We start from the raw sequence: 22,622 nt of genomic DNA on the forward strand, positions 1-22,622 counted from the left end.
AGTCTTTAAGATCTAATCAACCCTCTAAAATGGTCTAGACATAGCTCTTCTCTGAAGTAGGTAGCAGGAATGGATCAGAACTACGGTTACGCTTAGGCTTACAAGTATATTTTCAACATAAAGGCTAAGCAAATACATTCCATATATAATCACCATGATTAATAATATGCTCCAAGGGTAAGCCACCCTGGGAGAACAAAGAATTGATGGTCTTCCTTCCTTCCCTCCCCACCCTGTCCCAAGAGGATGTATCCTCAATATTCTGATGGAACTCTGCTGCCACCATTAATAAATATTAAGATGTCCCAGTTTATAAAATAACTTCATATTATTTTATCTCATTCAACATTTATTTTCAACAGCAACAATAACAACAGCAGCTATGATTTTCCATTGGAATTTGAGTGCTAAGGTCACTGCTATGAACCAAGTAGGTTAAATCATCTTAGCTCTTTTTCTGACAGAGCCTGGGGCATAGAAATAACAAAGTTAAAACTAATCAAATTGAGACAGTGCCAAACTGGGCCTAGAATCTTTATTTCTCAAGAGAGACTCACTCTATCTGGACCTGACAACTTATCCATTCATTATCATTACCTATTAAAAGCATATTCATATTTAATCTCTATTTACTCTGCAAAAATTTCTCCAGAAAAGGAAGCTCTCAAATAGTTTAGTTTTAATGACTAACAGCCAGTGGTGGTCTCCATGTAAAATTATGAAAATTGTCACTTTGAACTTTGCTGTAAGCATAATGATATTCTCTGCCATGAAACAGTAAATAATGGCACATGGTGTTCTGGTTTCATGAGTGTGTAGCAGTTCCAAGGATCAGATTTCTATCCATCAGTAAGTGGCACTAATGTCCTTGTACGGCATTTACATCACATCTTCACACAATGTTCCACAATAAATATCACATCTTGTTCTTGGTTATGATAATGAATAGCAATGCATTTTAATTCACACTCTTGATTTTTACTGTTTTCTACCCACATTAGTTTTCATTTGGCTACATTAATTGGCATAGTCTGAATTGACAACAAAGCTTCACCTCTGAAGACTTCAGAAATTTAAAGGATTATGTTCTCTTCCAGTTCTACCACATGCCTATGGTTTAGGTTAAGTCATGTTATTGCAGTTGAGTAGTTAATTCAATAAATACTAGTGGATTTCCTAGTTGCTAGATGGAAGAGTTGTATACTTTAGTGCTCTAAGAATCACCTGTGTGCTTTTAAAAAATGCACATTTCCTGGACCACAAACCTCAGGCATTTTAACACTGTAAATCTAGGTGAGGGCCCACAAGTCAGCATTTTAATAAGAATCCCATGAGATTATAATACAGGTAGTCCCAAGACCTCATCTTGAAACACTCTGGAAATGAATTACTGTAAATTGCACAGTTTCTTGTCACTGCACTATGACACATCTTAACCAAAACTGCTTGTTCCCCAATTACAATTTTCCTGTGCTTACATTTAACAATTAACTGGATTATCCATAAGGTTTGCTGACTCCCTTTATCCATATCAGCCCAGATCGTGACAAATGTAGTGTCGACTTTATTTCAACCCACTTCACATTAGTATGGTAATTCACCCATACCAATCTCCTGCACAGCAAATAAAAAATGTCCACCCTAAGATGCTAAGAACTACATTAATTAAATTTTCAATAAAACACTGAAAACCTTAGAGAAAATATGTGCAAATATCCTTTTTATGTATTTTTGTGATTTCAGCCTTGACAAAAGTAAAGTCAGTAAATGGTGGAATATACCTATCCTGAATGCAAAAAAAGGACATTTCACTATCGATAGAGTAAACTCAATTAAATTGAGGCAGGCAGTCAGGAAGGCTGAATTAACATTCTCAGACTGCTGAGTAAAGTGACCATCCTAATTTGAACAGGACTTTCTTGGTTTTAGCACTGAATTTCATATGTTCTGGAAAACCTTTCAGCCTCAGGCAAACTAAGACAGCTAGTCACCCTATTTCATGCTTCAATATTTAAGTATTAATTTTTTTAAGTCTTCAGAAAATTTCTACAATTATCAAAAGAAAATAATGAAGTAGGATATTATTTAGGAACTGCTCATAAAAAGTTGCTTTAGATTAAAAAGGAATACGTGTCCCCAAAAAGTTTGAGTTTTGACCTATGAATTACTGATAAAGATATATCTTAAAGAGAAAAAAGTTCACAATGAAGAAGCGATAAATTACAAATATATAAAAATGGAAATTACTAGGAAGAATCTACTTTTGAGATGTCCAACCTATACACATCCGTGTGTCAATGCTTTTACCTGATAAGATAAGTCTTGTAAAACACCAGCAATTACCTTAAGAGGAATCAGAGATCTGGGTGGAAACAGGGACACTAGAGAGGTAAACATGACACGCCTGACTTAGATTATGGCTACCATACGAGTGAGGAGTTCGTAGGCTAAAGACCCAGAAACTGCAATTAGGAAGGATAAATAACATTTCCAATGGTCAGAACAATACTACCTCACTTACATAACACTAGTAGTTTGCTGATCACTGTCTTTTGATAGATCACTAAGAAGTAATGATTAATTATAATTAATAAAGCTAAATATTATCAAATCATTAAAAGAGGAAAATTACAGGTATACCTCAATTATTCACAAGTGGAGCTTCTACTCTAAGATATATTCATTAGAAAATTTCTGTTTTTCACTAGTAAGGAAAAGAGTCAATGGCTGGTTAGTGCTGTTTAATTTATCATTTTTATTTATCTGGGTGTCTTCACTTTTAAGTAACCTAGAGAACTTCAGGAGGAAGAATCCTGGGGCCATTTTTCCCTAATTACAGGTAACATCTTGGAAACCAAGGGCTTTTTAAAAATTATTCTAAAGAGTCACAGGTTGCCTGAGCCAGACAATTTCATGAAAGAACCAATTACCTCTGGTAGAGCCTATTGTAACAGCTTAATACCTGGGCTATCTCCAATCTCAGCCACACTCAATCCATCCTCCATCTGGAGCCAGAGGCATCTTTCTAGCATGCTGATATGATCATGGCATTCTCTTGCTTAAAATCCATCAAGAGCTTTATGGCCTGGAGAATTAGGTCCAAACTGTTATCCAGGACAAATTCTAGGCTCATCTCCAGTCAGTTTCCCTAGACTTGTTCTACACTCTCATCATACCAAATTATTTATGACAACCCTAATAAAATGAGTCCTAAGTGCCTGCACTTGTCTCTGGCCAGAAGGCTTAGCTCCCTGTAATGTTGAGCTTCTGCTTCACTTTCAAGTTTCAGTTCACACCCTGTCCTCAGGAGAGACTTCTAAGATCTCCTTTGGGGGAAATCCATTAGGGACCACTCCTCTAGGCCCCTGCTATAGCCTAACTTTACATTCATTTGAGTACACAGTGTTAATACTTGATTTAGTTCAGCTCCTTTCTCCCTCTGGACTATGGACTTTCTCCTTAATCAACCTTATATTATCTTGAACCTAAAATAACATAGGTAATCAAAAAACATTTATTGATCAATTTCCTGTAAGAAAAAAATTCACAAGAGTAAGCTTATAAAAATAAGGCAACTCTATTAAAATCAGCTAAAAATAAAAACAAACAGATCGAATGTGCTTACTGGGTCTACCACTTTCCAGGATCTATGGCATATAAAATAAGTAGCCATAAACAAAGTCCTTAATCAATATCAGAAGTTTATAGCTTATTCAGAGATGTCATAAAACATGTGAGATAAATATAATACACATATACATTTAAAAAACATTTTGATAAAAGTATTTAGACTACTAGAAATATGATTTTGTCTAATAATGTGCTAATTATACAAAAATATATGCATAAAGAGAGTTGAAAGCAAATGATCAATATTAACCAAGAACTTGCAAAGTAAAATTCACAGCTAATAGAGAGATACAATCATTTCAATCTCACTAGTGTTAATAATCAAAGAGAAAAAAAAATGAAAAAATAATAATTATGTCCATTACTGGCAAGGGCATGAAGAAACGGGCACTTGGTAGCAAACCCTGAAGTATGTGTTACAAACCAGCAGATATAATGGACCTTTACCCAGAAATTCTATCTGCAGAGAATTTATCTAAAATGGTAAAGTTGGCGATAAGTAAATTGAAACTAGAGCCTATAAAATTATTTAACCTTATTAAAAAGGAAATGCCTCAAGATCCAAAACTAGGAGAGAATAAAAAAATTAAGATAGATATATAAACTAGAATATAGTAAAGTCATTAAAACTAATGGCGTAGATTAGTCATTTGACATGAAAGACATTAACAATAGATTATACAATAAAGTCAGTTACAACGTGGCACAGGTAGCATAAAAATGATATATCGGAATACAAACACCTGGAAGGTTACTCACAAATGTGTTAACAGTGCAATAGATGAAATTAAGAGTAAAGTCTTTATATTTTGCATATTTTTATTTTTTTCTATAATAAGTAGGCATTTAATATCACTCGCATAGTAAAAGTTTTGTTTTAATGAGGTATTGAGAAAAACTATGGATTAAAGTGCTCATGGAAGATTCAACAAATATGCCACTATTGTGCTATGTGAGAGAAGACAGAAATCCTATCCTAGGCAATGGAAAATGACATGATCACAAATATTGGAGGCAAGAGTGAGTGTATGAGCAGTGTATTAGCAGTACCATAAAAGGGCAGCCTAATTTTCTCAATAGGAAATGTGTGTATTTTGATGGAGCCATCATAAGGGACTTTGAGCACAAGTATATTATGGAAGTAGTGTTGTACACAAATTTACCAGGCAGTAGTATGCTATCTGTATGTAAACGGAGATCCTCTAGGTACTAAATCCATTTCTGAGACAACTAGTGTGATTTAGAAGTACCATGATGTGGGTTTAAAAAGAAAGAGTTGAATTGAGAGGTATTACTAACAGGGAGTTGCAGCCAGGTACCCTGCCCCTTGGAGCATTTGTAATTACTGGTACCTCTACCTGGAAAGTTCTCCTCTGAGTTATTAATATTTGCTTTGCTCAAAATACTGAGTTTCGGCTCAACTATCGCCTATTTAACTCAGCCTCCCTGACGTCCCTACACTCCCAGTCCCGCTTCACTTGCTGTATTTCTTTTTCCATAGCACTTATCAGTTTCTAACATTCTAGATGATGCACTTCATTCTGTCTTTGTCTGTATCCCACATAAGTATCCATATAGGGAAGGAATTTTGTTTTGCAAACTGTGTTCCCTAAAGTCAAGAATTGTTTAGCCTATAATACCTGCTCAATAAGCATTTGTTGGATGAACAAATTAACTAAATTTAAAAGCAGGGGACCAGGACAAAATAGCTACCATTAATAGATGCAAACTTTCTGAATGAGGATATAATTTGAGGGTAAGCTGATGGTTTGGTATTTTGACAAGGTAACTTTGAATTAAAATAGTGATGTTCAAGTGGAAAAAATGGTTTAGAAATTAAATAACAAATACAAGACCATAGCTGGAGGAGAGTTTCATAGCTGGAGATAAAAGAAATGGTGGATTTGTGAGCACTTTGTGAATTCACTAAAAAAGCAAATATCTAGACTAGAAAGGAAAAACTAGAAAATATTTACTGGAGAGAGGAGGAGCAGGAAGAGGCAGGGATGTAGGATATATGGAACAACTGAAAAATACAAAGAGAAAGAAAGAGAGAGAGAGAGTGGGGAGAATGCAGTGTGTCTGAATTTCAGGAAGAACCTTAAGTGTATAAAGGAACAAACAAATAATAGAGTTTTATTTTTGTCCAGTAGGAAAGAACTGAAAATATTTCAGAGCAAATACAAAGAGTTAATGGGATTTTAGATGTCAGGGATGCTAAGAATTGGCGCTTGAGTCATAGGTGGTAGAAAGCGATGCATAAGAAACATTTGTAGCTATAAAAGTCATGGTTTTGGAAAAGAATAGGCACTTTTCCTCACAGACACCAGGAAAGAGAACGAGAAGCTAACTATGAGAACAGAATAGAGATAAAGAAATGTATAAAAATTGAAGTGTCACATTCTTTTTAATAGACTAGGTGGAGAGATGACATGCCAAGTTAGGGATGGGACAGCTGGGATTGGGAATGCAGAGAGAGAGAAAAGGTCTAAAATAGATCCCATGGGGAGCAGGCCTGAGAGTACAGAAAAGACAATTAAAAAGACTGCCAAATAGCAGCAGAAACCAGATTGAAGTTTGAAAGCACGGAGTTCTAATGAGCCAAATCTGCAATGCTTTGTTTGCCTCTAGCAGTGCTCTCTCTCCTGGGAGAAGCTGCAAAGAGAGCAAGAGTGAGAGGTAACCTACGTTTTGAAATTTGCTAGATGAACAAAGTTGCAAAGCTTATTAATGAAGAGACAAACCTTGTGAGTGAAAATCCAACTCATTTGAAGCAAGGCGGGCAACAAACCTGTGTCTGATCAATGAGGAGTACTTCCCAAAAAGTGGGGAGAGTAACATTTGAGTCCTGAGCTGAAAAGCTGAAACTTTCAAGGAAATTAGAAAGCTAATTTCTCACTTCCCTCCTGCCACACCACTCCTGCTGAGACCACAGCAATGGGAATAAACAAAAACTAAATGAAATTAGAAGACTTTTACCACTGGAGCACTGCTGTGAACAAAGATATTAGGTAGGGGTGTGAGGGTAGGAGGGTAAAGGAGGGATACAATTAATACAAAAGTGGGAACTGTCTAAAATTGTATGCATTTCTGAGACATCAGAGTGTCTCAGTATGCATTTCCAAGACATTCAGAATGACTAATTTTTAAATTAACTACATGCAACCCACTATATGTAAAGAGTGGATTTTGTTGTTGTTGTTGTATACACTTTGAGATTACTAAATTATTACTCTTTTATATAAATACAGGCTCTGCTTTTTAATGGAATCCTAACACTTACTATTGGTGCAATAAAACCATCTAGAGTGCAGATATGGCCCTTCCTCCTCTCTGACTTCTCACCCCACTCTCCACATGGCTCATTCTGCTACAACCACCTCCACCTTTTTTTAGTTCCCAGAATAAATCAAGCTCATTCCCAACTCAGGGCCCTTACACCAGCTGTTCCACAGCGTCTGCCACGCTCTTCCCCCAGACTGGCCCAGAAAGGCCTTCTGGATAGTCAGGTTCACTCTTCAGACCTTCCCTGATTATTAGCCTAAAGCAGCCTACAGGGACCCTTTATCCCTATACCATCACCTTGGTTTTTTTGTTTGTTTATTTATTTACTTTCAGACACAGGGTCTCACTGTGTCACCCAGGCTCAGGCAATCCTTCCACTTCAGGCTCCCGAGTTTTTTTTTTTTCCCCCAACTATGTTATCTGATACCTCCCTTATTTATTTGGGTATTGTGGTCTGCCACCTCCAATTAGAATACAACCTGTCTGAGGAAAGAAATTCTGTCTGTCCAAGTCACTACTATATCTCTAGCAGCTTACATACTTTCAAGCACACAACATACATTCAATACATACTTATCTAATAAATGACTACTGAATGATGACAAGCCATTTTTTAATGCTAAATATGATAGAAAGTTACATCAACTAACCTTATTCACAAAGTAGTGAAAAGTTTATTCTTTAGTACGATGTAAACATAGCATTCTAGTTCCCTGAAAGAATCCCAAAAAATCATATTGTCTTGTTCTAGGCAATACATATTATGAGAAAGTAAAGTTTATTATGAATGAAAGGATAAAGAAGGAAACATCATTAAAGGTGAACCTAAATAAATCTCAGTAAAATTTTAAATGATCAAATGGACATAAAAATTTCTTTGTTCAGGCTCAGGGAGGTCTGGAAATATACATAGATTTTACAGAGTTTGAACAGTGTGGGATTTAATTAGTTAGGGCATGCACGCAAACAATATGTCAGATAAATTTTCCACAAAATAAATTCTATAAATTATGAGTAATGTTTTTCTTATTTGTCTTGCTATATTAGATCTAGAAAACAGGCTTAATTAAGAGGTTAAGAGGAAGTGGACTTTAATCTCTTCTCCATAAAAGGCAATCTCTAAATAAGAAACTCAATCTCCAGCCACGTTTTCACATTTTCTGTGGAAAGTATTGTCTTCCAACTTATTTCTTTTTTTAAGGCCGGAGGGAAGAAGTAGTAAAAAAAAATCTATAACTCTAATAAATAATTTGTGTTACAAAACCATAATATCATGTAGAATATTGTATACCAACCATGATCCTCTAAAAAATAGGTAAAATATACAAATAACCTGCTTCAATATTCCCTTAAGATGCCGTATGGGAGCTAAAACTCAAAAGAATGAATAAGGAAACCGCAGACATATCCAAATTGAGAGACAATCTACAAAATACCTGGCCTAATTTTTCAAGTATATCAAGCTTAAGAAACACAAAGTAAGACTGAAGAACTATTCCATCTTTGACTGTGATTTTATAGAAAAACACTTTCACTCTTAACAAATATATACAGTATTTAGGGAAAACAGGAAATAATTAATGGATAGCTAAATAGATAAGTAGATTGATCTAATAAAACATTTTTAAGGCTATCAAGTGAAACAAAAATGCATTCCTGTCAGTGATGAGCATATTAATAAGCAATTGGTAAACTATAAGCAGATATATGAAAGAAAGAACCATATGCTATAAGAAATAAACCAATAAAAATGGCAACATCTGTTTTTAAACCCTAATATATTACTACTTTAATTAGATGAATAAAAATGGAAATTTAAAGATTTCTTGAACTAAGAGCCTTTATAAATTGATTATACTTTTTACCAATGTATGGTATTTTTTAAAATATTATGGTATTTCAATTATAAGTTAAAAAAATGAACAGGAGCTTTAAATCATAAAATAGTATGCAGAAATAAAATTTCATACATAGATGAATGCATTAAATATTTTTTCACTGTCCTTAAAATCATAATTTTTAAACTGAAGCACTATTATTATCTAATGCTAAATATTATAGAAAGTTACATCAACTAACTAATAATAGTGCTTCAGTTTAAAATACTACAAGCAGCTTTGAGGTGGTTATTATCATCCTCACTCTGAAGAGAAGTACAGGAAGCTTTAAGAGAGTAAATATCTTGCCTAAATTTCAGATAGGTGTTATGTGACAGACATGCTAAAATTACAAGGGCTTTCCTCCTCCTGTTGCTTGGACAGTACTGACTGTTACATGATCAAAGACTTTCCACCTTGGTATAAAGCTTGAATTTATCTATAGTATTGCCAGTGCTAATTTCAATATTGCTATGGTTTATACATAATCATTAGCATTATATAATTCAGATGATATTGGTAGAAAACAATTAAAAGCTAAAATGTTTCTTGTTATCTCAGTACTTATAGAAAGTGTAGAACTCACACACACACACACACACACACACACACACACGTACATATACATACAATTATAGGGATACTACATTATTAATCTCAGACATCCAGTAGGTTCCAAACTAACTGGGCAATGTTTAGGCCCCAAATACTATGCTCATAACTATTGCTAATTTCCTTTGTCAACGTAACTGTCCTCAGACAATAGCAAATGGTATTTGGGGCATACCGATTTATACTGCATCTTAAGGAAGAACATTCAGCACATAGCTATATGAGAGCAGAAAAAGAGTAAAAATCTCTTCTTGAAATGAAATTTTGGTCAAGGTTCAGCTGGGGAAATCCACTGACCCACTTCAAAATTAAAATGCAGCTTTAGCACACACAGACACACACACAGGGAATTTTCCACTGAGGTTGCACATAGTGGATATCGAAGCTCTATCAATGACACCCCAAATCACCATCCCCAAGGCCAGAATATGCATGCTGAGTTCAGGCTGCTCACTAATTACCATACATTTTTTGAGCCTTAAATCTTTAAAGAAATATCATGATTATAAGAAAGTCAAGTTTGTAATTGTAATAGAACATCATAATCATTTATAAGAAGTCATCTCACTTTTTTTACAGTGAATATTCCTGAGTTAATATCATGTATGTAACTATCAAAACAGTACATTTTAATTTTCAAAATAGTATCGATTTAATGTTACAAAGAAATAAAAGGTAAATCATTACTTTAAACTCTGAGTCATTTCACCCAACTCATGACAGGTATCGTGCAAATCATATAATGTCATTATGGTATAAATAAAGTTTTTATGTCAAATCTGTTGTTACTCACCAGTTGTTTCCACAATGCCTTCTAGGATGACGACAATCTCGAACTGTTCAGTTTGCATGCTTCGCTGGGATAGGTCATAAAAGGGGCTTTTGGCATCGATCACGTGGCAAATTGTGAGGGGGGACACAAGAAAAAGTTGATCTGCCCCTGTACTAAAACCTACATCCAGTTCAAGTTGGTCAAGGGGAAGGAACTCACCCTCAGGTGTCTGCCGAGACTAGACAAGCACACAGAAAAAGAGAAGAAATCACCACTTGTACTGAAATTTTCAAGCCAGCCCAACAGTAATTTACATCATTGCCAACATTCTGCACTATCAATCATCTGCAACAAAATCCAAACAAATCATTATGCAACTATGTTCTAGCAAATGGGCCGAAATCCCACATAGCTCATGAGGAACATACATGCATTATTTATAATACACAACTTGCTATAATTACCATTCCCTAACTCATGAGCTTTGGAGAAATGCCTGGTCCAACAATGGTTGTTAGCACAAACTGTGGAACTGAGTGTGCATGTGCTGCTGCTTGACAGCAATCACTGCAGGATAACTCATTGCATGCCAGATATTTTTTCTCTCAACAAAGCAAATAAATAAATAGCCAATTCTTATGGAGTTTCTTAAAGCTGACAAAGATTGACCATCACTTTGAAAGAGATTTATTGATTATTAAAAAGGAAAACACAATAATTTATTTTCCAGACCTTCAAAACGTAACAAAACACATGTAAAATGAAATACAAGAGTGAAGCTGTTCTCATATTAAGCTATGTTATGTACACAAGAGCTTACATAATAAAAATAAATGGCAGATGTTGTTAGCTAATGGTTTTCAAACTCCTACTAATAAACCTCATTATAAATATTTGCTTCTCTGTCATTTCATGACTTTTAAAACACAGTGAAAAATTGTACTAAATTGAACTTTCCTTAATCAAAATGCAGTTTCAAAAAAACTATACCTGAGAAACATAGTTTAATAAAATCTTTCTAAGGTAGTGGCATTCAGTTTTGGTATAAATCAATCTAGGACTCTATAAGAAAATTAAATATGACGATTAAAAATTAGCAAACCATGGGAGTAAACTTACTCATCTTTCTTTTCTCTTCATTTTCATTTTCCATATCTATCACATATAATAATCACATACAAGCAAACATATATGTGTATGTAATTATGGTGGTAAAATAAGGGCTGGGTAGTTAGGATTGAGCACAGAAAAAATGGTGGGAAGGGGGAGCATGCTGCTGGTCAAATGGGACTTTGATGAATCTATTTTAACAGATTCCATGTAAAACTAATTTAATAACAAAACAATCTGTAAGACTGGTCTGTCCAATGAAATGATTGTTTGAAGAAAAATTCTTACTCTCAGAGTTCCAAAAAAAAAAAAAAAAAAAAAAAATACATTGGCTTTTTACATGCAGTAAGTGAGTCTGAAAACACTGAGAAATGTGGCTTAGCAACATGTCCTTTGTGGCAAAACAGAATGAAGGGTTCCAAATTGGTGGTGCTTTATTATGGCAACAATTGTTGCAAAGAGTTTCAACAGGAGAATTAGTCAACTAGAGAGGCTACTTTGTAGTTAGAAATACTCAGGGATACTATTTGTGTAGAACTATTCTAATGAAAAGGAGACTATTTTTCTTCTCTAACTTGTGTGTAGCTGAAAAAAGAAGACCAGGAAAAAAATGATTGCTGACAAACAAACAAATAAAAGAGCCATGGAAAAATCTGATGGTGCAAAAATTAAAACAGCAGCTCTAGCAACCAATATTTGAGAAAACTAGCCGTTTCCAAGACAGCATGAAAAAGCTCCCAAAAGAGCTTTTTTGAGTCACCTGTATTTCTAAATCTATTCTCAAATTAGTAAAATATAAATGAGACCAACGTCTTTGAAACTACATGGTTGTATAACAAGTATTGATTAATATAACAAAATAAATGCCACACAAAACAAAATTAAAACAACAAAAGCAAAAACCTTGTGACATTGTTCTCTCACCTACTAAGAAACAGGTGCTATATGAACACAAGGTGGTATTCTGATGTGTATAATTAACTTGGGTCTTTTTGCTTACCATTCTAAGTTCTGCTTTTCCTGAGCTACTTAGCATTGTTGACAATAATAATTGTTTTAAAAACATTTTCTCATTTGTTCTCAATTTTCCCCAAAGAAGATATATTTTCCTAAGTATTATATATGTGCACAAATACTAAAATTTGTCTTCCTTTTTCATACATTTGTTATTTATACCTGTGCTTCATTCTAAAAGACTTTAGAGTAAGCTGTTACATTTTGCATTCCCTAATCATTTAACAACCTATGGAAATAAGTGGCCTAGAAACAGGCAGGCTATCAGGAAGTTGACAACTTAGAATAAGAAATGTTTTATTTTTACCAAAGTAGTTTATTCAGACATAAGTAATTTTGGCTTAAATATGCATAGGTCTCTTCCATTTAGCCTCAATATACCTTCTGATTTTAAATATTTGCTTTATGCACTCAAAATTATACCTGTACTCAAAATTACCCTATCTCTACCCTCCCACCCAAATACTTTATATCCCATACAGGTCTTCCTATTATATGACACTTTGGGAAACATGCTTTCAATGGTTATATATTTTTCAGATAAGTGAAACTCTTTACATATGTATTGAAAATTATTTTCCAGTGGATACTATATAATTTAACCTTAATGATAGAGGTGCTACAAATATTTACAATTTTATTTTCCAAGTCTTTCTTCCTTTATATTAGGCCACCAAATATTTCAACTATTAATATGTTCACCTCCCTGATTTTTTTTTCTTCTTTGACTTTGTAATATACTGGGGAGCCTCTTAATCACTGAAACTCCATAGACTGGCTCAGGTCAAAAGCGAAGTGTGCGGTTTTAATACGGCAGGTGCCTGGACTGCTAGAATTGTTTGAAGTCTGAGCTTCTAACTACAGCCAAGTTATCTTAGCAGTGTTCAGTCACATGCTTTTGAAACTCTCAAAAGCTATACATGCTTACCAAAGACATTTTCAGAAGCACATACAGTCTACTCTAGGCTTCTAAATAATTCTAATCTAGTCTGTCCTAATTCTGGTGCAATTCTGGGGATTTGCAGGAGGGGAAAAAAATAAAAAAGTCAGTGTGTTAGTTTTAAATCTCAACTTGCATAAGTGGAGGGAGAGAATGTTTGAATGTTTGTTCAGGAACTGTGATACATACATGTATATGAAAGTGAAAAAAAAAATAAAGAGGAGTTATGTATGTGTCTTTATAAAATCAGTTTTCTTCTGTAACTTGAGTATGTAATAATTGGCACCACTGATATTCCATCAGCTTCATATTATTTAGCAATTAACTACCATATTTCACCCAGAAATATTTGATAATATGCAGAATATTTTGAGATTAAAAATAATGTAATCTTTCTTCATTTTGTCATGGTAAATATTATAAGAAACCTTCCATTGATAGAGCAATTTGTTGATGATGTAGTTATCTCTTTTAGCTTTATAAACTTTCTAATTCCCAAGGAAACATAGAACCAGGATTGTTTTCTAGATAAAAATGATGTAAATTTATATGGTCTAGATCAACAATAATTTAAATTATTTTCAAATTCAAAGTGATTGCTAAAAGTTAAGATTAATGCAGTAAATTATTTAAATTTCTAAAAAGTTGATTACTGTTTGACTTTTATTTCATAAGAAAATTATTTAGAATCACAAGAACTGTGGAATAAATAAGAAAGATGTTTAAAGAAAGACAGTGAATAAAAATTATTAATTCTAAAACTTTAGATGATAATTTGAAAAAACTATGGCTTGAAAATGACTTCCATACAACTTCTATATTCAATTTTATAGAATCTTGGGAAGGAAATAAATGTCTTTCCACCATTCTAGTAATTCTTGTTGATTGCATTACAACAAATTCTGGGAGTTATAAAAATTGAAGAAATCTAGAGCTCAAAATTTGTTTAAATAAATTAATTGTTTAAACTAACTGTCCAAAAAATTATAATGTGAACATCAGGCATTTTCTGATAATTCTGTACAATTTTGGTTGTGGCAATAATTTTGAAGTTACTTATCATATATATATATATATAAAATTTAATACTAATATTTTAATTATTCATGTTTTCATTATATGTAAATGGCCTATGTGTAGAATTTAAGACTTGTGCCTCATTTTATCATTGTACTAATTTCAAAGAAGCAATTCATGTCAAAGGACTTAGAACTTCCTGAGAGCCTCAAAAGAGGCCTACAAGATAATCAACTGCAATTCTGACTACAGGTGGAAACAGAATCAAAAGTCACAGGTGCCTAGAAGGGACCATCATTGTCATGTATTTTGCAGACAAACAGCCTTCATATTACAGAGGGTAACTGTTAAGGGTTTATTCGAAGACAGACAGACACACACACAAACACACACACATACATATACATACGTTACCCTAGGATACACATTTAGTACTGCCCTGGCACAAGCTGATCCATATTTGTCCCCCTTCCTTCTGGCAGATATGTGGCCAAGTGTCCACATTCATGTCAAGGCCACATTTCACCAATGTAATCCATATCTTTGTTCCCTCTCTCTCTCCCACCTCTAATCTGTAACTATGTTCTTTCCTAGCTTGGAGTGAGGCTTAGGGAATTTTGAATAACATGTTTAATCACTACTGTCTGATACTAGATATTTACCTCTATCATATTCTAAAGCTTGATCCATGCCTCACCACCTTTCACAAGTCCTTGCTGGAAAAGGGCCCACAGGGCCAGTGGTCTGGGAAGGAAAGGAAAGGAAGCTAAGACAGAGAGAGTAAACCATTCTTGCCTACCACCTCCTCATTTTATCTGTAATTTCACTTATTCTCTTTATATGTGTAATATGCATGTGTGTGTGTGTGTGCGCGCACGCTGAATATATGCTTCAGTCATAAAGAAAATTACATGGAATGAGGTCAGAGTAATATCTGGCAGCTAACATTGGGAAATGAGCCAAACACAGGTACCAGGATCAGGAACAAAAGTACCTTGTAACCCAAAGTAGTTATGGCAATGGCTTTGGTGCCCAAACCAAAATTTAAGTAGTCAGGTAGAGGAGAATATAGACCTAGAAGTTTATTGGGATTGTCTACAATTATATTGTATATTTACTTGGACTCCTTAAGCTTGAAATTCCATGAATACTCAGGTGGAAAAACTATGATCCAAAGTCAAGTCCAAAATAAGAATTTTTACTGCTGATACAATTAACACAAAAAAATGTTCAATTTTATGAAAAGAACATTTCTTATAGAATGCAATGTAATTTACTTATAATAGATTATGTGAGGCTTTCATACAATTCAAATGAAAGAGCAGCTTTATTAATTCCTTGAGGGCCTTTTGTGGGATTTATAATAACTGAGGACAGGCTTTGTAACCCTACTTGCACATTTCCTCCTACTCACCAAACACTCTCCACTCTATCAAATGCTTTTTCCTCCTCTCTTTATCATTTGTTCTTACCTACTGCTGTTTATTTGTGGGTCTTTATGCCTCTGATTTCTGTTCACTTTTTCTTCCCTGAGCACAAGTCAACCTTCACTTTTCAGGAATCCCATTAAAAATATATATATATAAAAAAATCAAACAAAATATATTACTACTATTTTAAAAAGAATAATAATTATATATTTTTAAAAGAACCCAAGTTCTATACTTATTAGAGAATAAGGATACTTGTGTCAGAGAAGGAAAAGCTAGAATAAATAGGAACTGTGCTAATTTTAAGGATATAATGAATCTACATAAAGAACTCACAAACCAATACAAGACCTAGCTCCTGAGCATTCTGAGGTACTCAGCCTTAGACCCCTTGAATATTTTCACTAATGGTCTAGGTGATGGTCAGAAGAACAGAGCTTTTTAAAAATATAGATATTCATTTGTGGATTTTATTTTTGCAAAGGAAGGTAAATAATTGTATCAGTATTAAAAGTAAAGTTCAAATTGGCCACGATCAATTGGTGAAGAGTCTTAATTATAAAATTAAGATCATACTGAGTCAAAAACATAATCACATTTAAGTGCAAGAAATGAAATTAAAATAAACCAATAAATATATGAGAAAACTTCAGGAATCCTGTGATTCTGGAATCATTCTGGTTAGATTAGCAAAATGTTGGAGGATAAAGAGCTTAATGGTCTTTCAGACAATCATTTTTTAAATTGTATCTGCACTTGATAATAGCCATTGGGGAAATAAGACAACATCCAATTTGGAGTAGTTTACATATATATATATATATATATGGAGGATTAAAAACGTGAGCACAAAAATAACATATCTGATGTCAGAAGAGGAAAGGAATGTACTCTATTACATTTGACAAGTGAAAGTTAAGGATTGCGCAGCTGACCTCTTAGGAAAGAAAGAGGATGACTATTGGCAATAAATAGAACTATAAAGAAGTAAGATTATGCTTCCAGAAAATTAATCCTTATCTTTTGGTTTCAAAATATGAACACAACCATAGTTTATGTTTACTTTATGTAAAAAATTGTATACTGACTGGATGAATATAACCATATATATGATGTCATTGAGATAATAAATTTGTAATTTCTTGAACAGTGTATCAAAGAATAGTAATTAATTCTTGCCCTAACAAGTTGTATGTTTAGGTCAATCAACTATTCTTATTAGGTTGGTGGAAAGGAGTAAGTAAGACTTCCAAATCCTTTAAACCCAACACTAAACTATAGGGTTCAACGTTACAGCTACTGGTCTCAACGTCTTAATCCAGGCATTTTTATTAAAACTTTCAACTGGATGACATATTAACTTAGCATAGCCATGATACTAGGTAGTCCCTATTTTCTGAGTAAGCATAAAATGAAAAGAAGACAACTAAAATAAATGGAAAATTCAAGTAAAAATTAAATATGGCGAGGAGAGGAAGAAAGAAAGAATATTCAACTTAAAACAACTGTCTATATCTATATTTATAATTCAATCACAGATTTTAATCAGGAACTTCAAACTATAGCCTTTGATTTTTATTTAATATACTTTCTTTTTTTCTGAGTAGAATAAGGTCTGACCCCTCCAGGCATAAAGTTGAAAGATCTACATTTGACTACTGAAAGAAATTTTAGTATTTGTAAGGCTGGAAGACAGGAATAGAGATGAAATAAAAAGTGCTTTCATATAAATGAAAAGCATAATTAAAAATTAGGCAGAGAAGTTTTACAAAAAACTTCCATCAAAAGTTAGGCATTTTAAAACTATTACACATGAAAAATTTCATAACAGCAAGCATTAGAAAGCTATGCCCATGTTCTTACTGTCTTCCCAAAAATCAAAAAGTGCTTGATAATTAGTAAATAGAACTTTTATATTTGTTTAAAGAAACTTTTATTTAGCAAATAAGAAAACAACAATAGAAAAAAATTAATAAAATTAAATTAGGTGATAGGAAAAGCATACATGCCCTATAGTTATTAGTACTAAATATTATATTGGATTTTGTTGCCTTAAAAATTCTACACATTCAGCATTAAAGACACATAAACTTTGCATTTAAATTGCCAAATGGAGTTTAATAGGGTGAAATTGTGTATAATATATAAGAAGAAGAATGTATAAAACTGATAAGGACATATTATTACTTCAAGATTTTGGTATAGCTTCTCTTTAAAAATACAGTTGACTGTTTTAGGTCACTTCATTTCAGTCCCTAAGAGAAAATGAGAGCAACTTGTTAAAGCCAAATCTCCTCTCTAATTTTGCTGAATGCTATTATTTCCCCAATAAGACATGACCCCTTTTTAATGAAGTCTAAGGAATAATGAGAACTACAATAATTCACTTAAATTACCATGGCTACAGGAAAGATGAACTTTGAACAAACTATACTACCTGGCTAGCTGAAGAGTTACCCACGTATCAACCCTTTCCCCTCACAAAAAGCAGGGGAGAATTTCACTATAATTTTGTTTAAATATAAATCGATGCCACAGGTAAATCGTGTTTACTTCTAGCACTGACATCTTCCTAACAAATCAAAAGTAAAAAACTTTATAGGAATATTACATATATTATAATGAGATGCTTTTATCACCTTGTGTTAATATAGCACCTTGCTCCAAATTTGTCAACACTATAAATCTTTCATCTTTTTAATTAGGATACTCTTTATGGTATATATTGTGTATTTCTTTAGGAAGAAAAATTATTATCAGTACCCTGCACCAGTGTAGAGACTGGGTGCTTCAGAATCATTGCATTAAAAAAAGAAACAAAAACTAATATATAGGTTAATCCTAATTATGACTGGCTTTGTTGAAATAAAATGTAAAAACAGCTATAATCATCAAAAATATGTTGTCTGGAACAAACATCTGTAATAAATAACCTTATATGTTTAAAAAACTAGAGAATGCCTATAAATAACTTTTAATATCTAATTTTCAATTTCCATTACATCAATTAATATGGTAAACTCTTCTTCAGTAAGCCTCAAAGTGGTACATAAACATGGATTCCTTGAACAGAAACCTTGCCACTATAATAACAAAGTGTTCCTATCTGCCTAGTAGGCCTAACCTAAAGGAAGAAATGCTATATTGTGGTCTATGCATAGATACAGACACATACAATTACCATTGTAATAAACATACCTACAACACAACTGCTCAGCTTGATCTGACAAACTGCTTGGTTCAAACAGTGGTCAATAACAATACACTAAGTTAAAATTTTTAAAAATTGTATGCAGTTCATTTAAATTAATTATAAATGAATATGATCTACTCAAATTATTTATTCATAGTTACCTTAATGAACATTTACATCAGAACCAGGTTGATAATTATCCACTATGTTATACAAAATTTAGTTTATTTACTGTATGTAACACAGTAAATATGTATAGAATATGAAGTGACAGGACAAGTGAACTGCTTTAATTTAAACACTTTACTGAGCATAGTCAAGGATAATTATGGTAAGATCTTGTAAGTGAATAATGAAAATGACACAAGAGCAAAACTTTTAAAAGCACATTGGATCCCTTTTAATTACAACATTAAGTTGGGGCTGTGTAAAACAATATATACTTGTGGAGTGGAAATTAAAATTTAAAAGGCAAAATCTCAAATATTGAGATCAGATTTTCATTGTATTAATACTAAATTCAGAATCTGGCTTCAGTTCTCTATGCAATCTCAGATAAACATTTTTCATTGTATGAACTATTTATTTAAGGTCAACTTTTTCAATTTATGAACATCTGAAAACTACTGAGAAAAATACCTCTGGGGAAGAATATGAATTGTAAATCACACACAGAGACAAACAACTGGGCTTTAAGCCTTCCTTCCCATACTCTAATTGGATGAGTGATTAAGAAGGACTTCTCTTGTTTGTGGTGGTGCCCTCTAACGACTAGACGGACCTTGCTTTAATAACCACTCCATGTGCAATTTGTTTTAGCATTACACCGTTGATGGTAGGAAGCAATCTTCTTTAATAGATGCTGAAAGCTTCAAGTGAAATCTGTAATTGACAAAGGCTTCATAGAAACAGGCAATTAAGAATAAAATTAACAAGAGGCTCTACAGGAAAAGCACTCAAGCTTTCATAGAACAGGTTTCTAGGAAAATATTTAGTAAAAATAAAAATTTAAAAGAACCAAGTGTGGTTTCTTCCACTTTATTATCTGCTTCCTGGGTCTGTGTGTTTGTTAAAAAGAAAGAGTTCAAGACATTCAGTCTAGAGGAGTAATCCGCCTCCTAATATTATTAGGGTCAAAAAAAGGAAAGAAAAAAATAAGAAAAGCCCATCGTGAAAGTTGAGGCAAGTTCAGCACCTATTTCTTCAAAATAACAGCTGTTCAGGTGAGTTCTAGGACCTCGCATTGAATGGGGGCAGTGTGTCGACAACAAATAAAATCGCTCTGAAGAGCAAAGCAACAAGGACAGGAAGGCAAACAGGGCACTAATTGCCCTCAAGGCTCCAGGAGCCAACACCAGTCCTCAAGTGTTACTAGTCCAGAAAGTGATCAAGCACATCCGAAATGACGAATATAAACAAGAGCACGACAGTGCGTGGGAAAAGAACAGAACTGTCAACTGCGTTCTTTGCCCAGTCCTCCAACCCCCGACCCCCCAAAAGGAAGTTTACCTGTGGCGATAGGTAGAACCAGGGGAGGGGGCCCGGGCTGGTTCTCAGGGCGAGTTCCTCCCGGGATTTGGGGGACGCAGGTCTCCCGGTGGGGAAGGGGCGGGGAGCACTTACTTTGAGCAGCTTGCAGCGGATCTGCGCGGAGACCATGTGGCTGTTGCGCAGGTTGCCCACCCGGAACATAAGCGTGAGTTTTCCGTCCCTCATGGAGATTACCGCGTGCTCGCTAAACATGAGGGTCTCGGCGCGCTTCTTGGGCTGGGACATCTTGATGAACATGCAGCCGATGAGGAAGGCGTCCACGATGGAGCCCAGGATGGACTGGAAGAGGAAGAGGATGATGCCCTCGGGGCACTTGTCGGTGATGTATCGGTAGCCATAGCCGATGGTGGCCTCGGTCTCGATGAAGAAGAGGAAGGCAGAAGGGAAGTTATAGACATTGGCCACGCAAGGCGTGTAGTTACCGACGTGGGCTTTGTTCAGGTCGCCCCGAGTGTAGGCGATCACCCACCACATGGACGCCATGAAGAGCCAGGCCACGGTGTAGGTGAGAATGAAGATGAAGAGGTTCCAGCGCCACTTGAGGTCCACCAGCGTGGTGAAGAGGTCCGAGAGGTAGCGGCTCGTCTCGCTGCCCAGGTTGCCGTGCTGTACATTGCACCGGCCGTTCTTGTCCACGAACCGCTGCCGCTTCTTCTTGGGCACAAGCTGCTGCTGCGGGTCCTGGCCTGGCCCCTGGGGCTGCAAGCCCGAGCCGCTGGACGATGTGGTCACTACCTGGTAATCGTCCCCAAATTTCCTTCGGAGTGCAGACATAATACGAAGGGGCGAGCCAGATTCAAACGCGAAGCGAAGGCGCAGGAGCTGGGCGCCGCAAACTAGCACCAATAAGGAGGTGGGGGCGGGGGAGGAAAGGGGGCGAAGCGAGCGCTCCTGGGGTGGGGGGCGCACCCGGCAGGTAGCTGCGGTCTCTGCCCCCTGCAGACGCCTCTCCTTCTCCCCTGGGACGGAGGCTTTCCTTCCAAGGTGAGTCTTGAAAAAGTGTTCTCCCGCACTCAAGGCAGGGGGGATGCAAGGACCCGGAACCCAAGCGCAATTTTGCCTCCAAGCTTTCCAAGGCTCCTCTTTTCCTTCCCCACCACCGGCATCCCGGGTCACCTCTTGCCTCCCCACGGCCCTCCTGATTATCCTGCAGTGCCCCCAAACTGACTGCTTAAAATTAATGAGTTGACAAGCGAGTCCCAACCCACCTGCCAACTCGCTGGCTGCCTAAGAAGCCGCCTCTACCTGCCTGGACCAGACCCTCCCCCCTCCCCGCCGCTCCCCAATCTCCCGCCCCCTGGGACCGCTCCCCGCACCCCTGCGCACCTGCCTCCTATCTTTTAGCCAAAATCCCGCCCAAAGGCATGTCTGCCGGGCACTGGTGCGACGCCCCCTGCCCACGCTCTCCGGGCTCAGATTCCCGGGTTCCGGACTCCAGTGACCTGTCCGCCTGGCGTCCCCCGACCGCCGAGTTTCCGCGGACGCCACCGGGGCCCTCCGGCGGACCCTCAAGGGCCCGCAGGCCGCCCCCGCGCTCAGCAGAGACACGGCAGTGCGCGAAGCCTGGGCACTCACCCAGCGGGAGAGGGCAGGAGGCGGCGCGGCGGGCGGTAGCGGCAGCCTGGCCTCGCACTCTGCGCTCACGGCTGTTTTCCTCGTTCCCACTTTTCCTGGTGTACGACGATGGGCGCCAATGCAGGTCCCCCAAGCTCCACACCTCCGTGAGGGCACCGCGCTGTCCCTGCCAGAAAGATCCTTGGCGCACAGAGCACTGATTGACTCGAGCGGGGGACTCGTGGGTTCCCTGGCGCTGTGCCCTCCTTCCAGGCGACAGCGGTGCTGCTGGACCGGGTTCGAGGCTCGGGTTGCCGGTCAGACTTTCAGGTTAAACAGTAGCGCCGCTCCAGCTTTTCCTCTGCCTCTTCGTTCTTTGCTCCCTCACTCCTTGTCAGCGTCTCGGTGGCCCCGGGTGGAAGATGCGAGGCGCAAGCCGGGGCAGCAGGAATGTGGTGTGTGTGGTGGTGCGTGTGATCAGCTGCAGAGCCGCGCTAGCCCCGCCTGTCCCTGCCTTCCCCCGCTGCTCCACCAGCCTGAATTGCACCTCCGAGCCTCAGTTGAGCCTGCAGTGTCTGGCAGCTCAGGAAAAGCGAGCCCCTCCAATGAGAAGCGGCTCTAAATCTGCTCCCAAACG

At 36.5% G+C, this 22,622-nt stretch overlaps 1 protein-coding gene across 2 annotated transcripts in view; it reads right to left on the minus strand.

Annotated features, from left to right (window-relative positions):
* KCNJ3 (potassium inwardly rectifying channel subfamily J member 3) overlaps positions 1-21,697 on the minus strand; it is a 148,405-nt gene extending 126,708 nt beyond the window's left edge. The window contains exons 1-2 of one of the 2 annotated variants that reach the window (XM_021665904.2): positions 20,504-21,697; positions 10,198-10,414 (exon numbers count right to left, since the gene is read on the minus strand). In XM_021665904.2, the coding sequence (XP_021521579.2) occupies positions 10,198-10,414; positions 20,504-21,205 (919 nt within the window). In that variant the 5' untranslated portion in view covers positions 21,206-21,697. The remainder of the gene's footprint in view (positions 1-10,197; positions 10,415-20,503) is intronic. The other variant, XM_064382745.1, reaches the window with a different exon arrangement.
* Between the last annotated feature and the right edge of the window lie 925 nt (positions 21,698-22,622).

The sequence above is a fragment of the Aotus nancymaae genome, unplaced genomic scaffold (assembly GCF_030222135.1).
Source record: "Aotus nancymaae isolate 86718 unplaced genomic scaffold, 86718_ANA_hifiasm-v0.15.2.pri h1tg000029l, whole genome shotgun sequence".
NCBI classification, from domain to species: Eukaryota; Metazoa; Chordata; class Mammalia; order Primates; family Aotidae; genus Aotus; species Aotus nancymaae.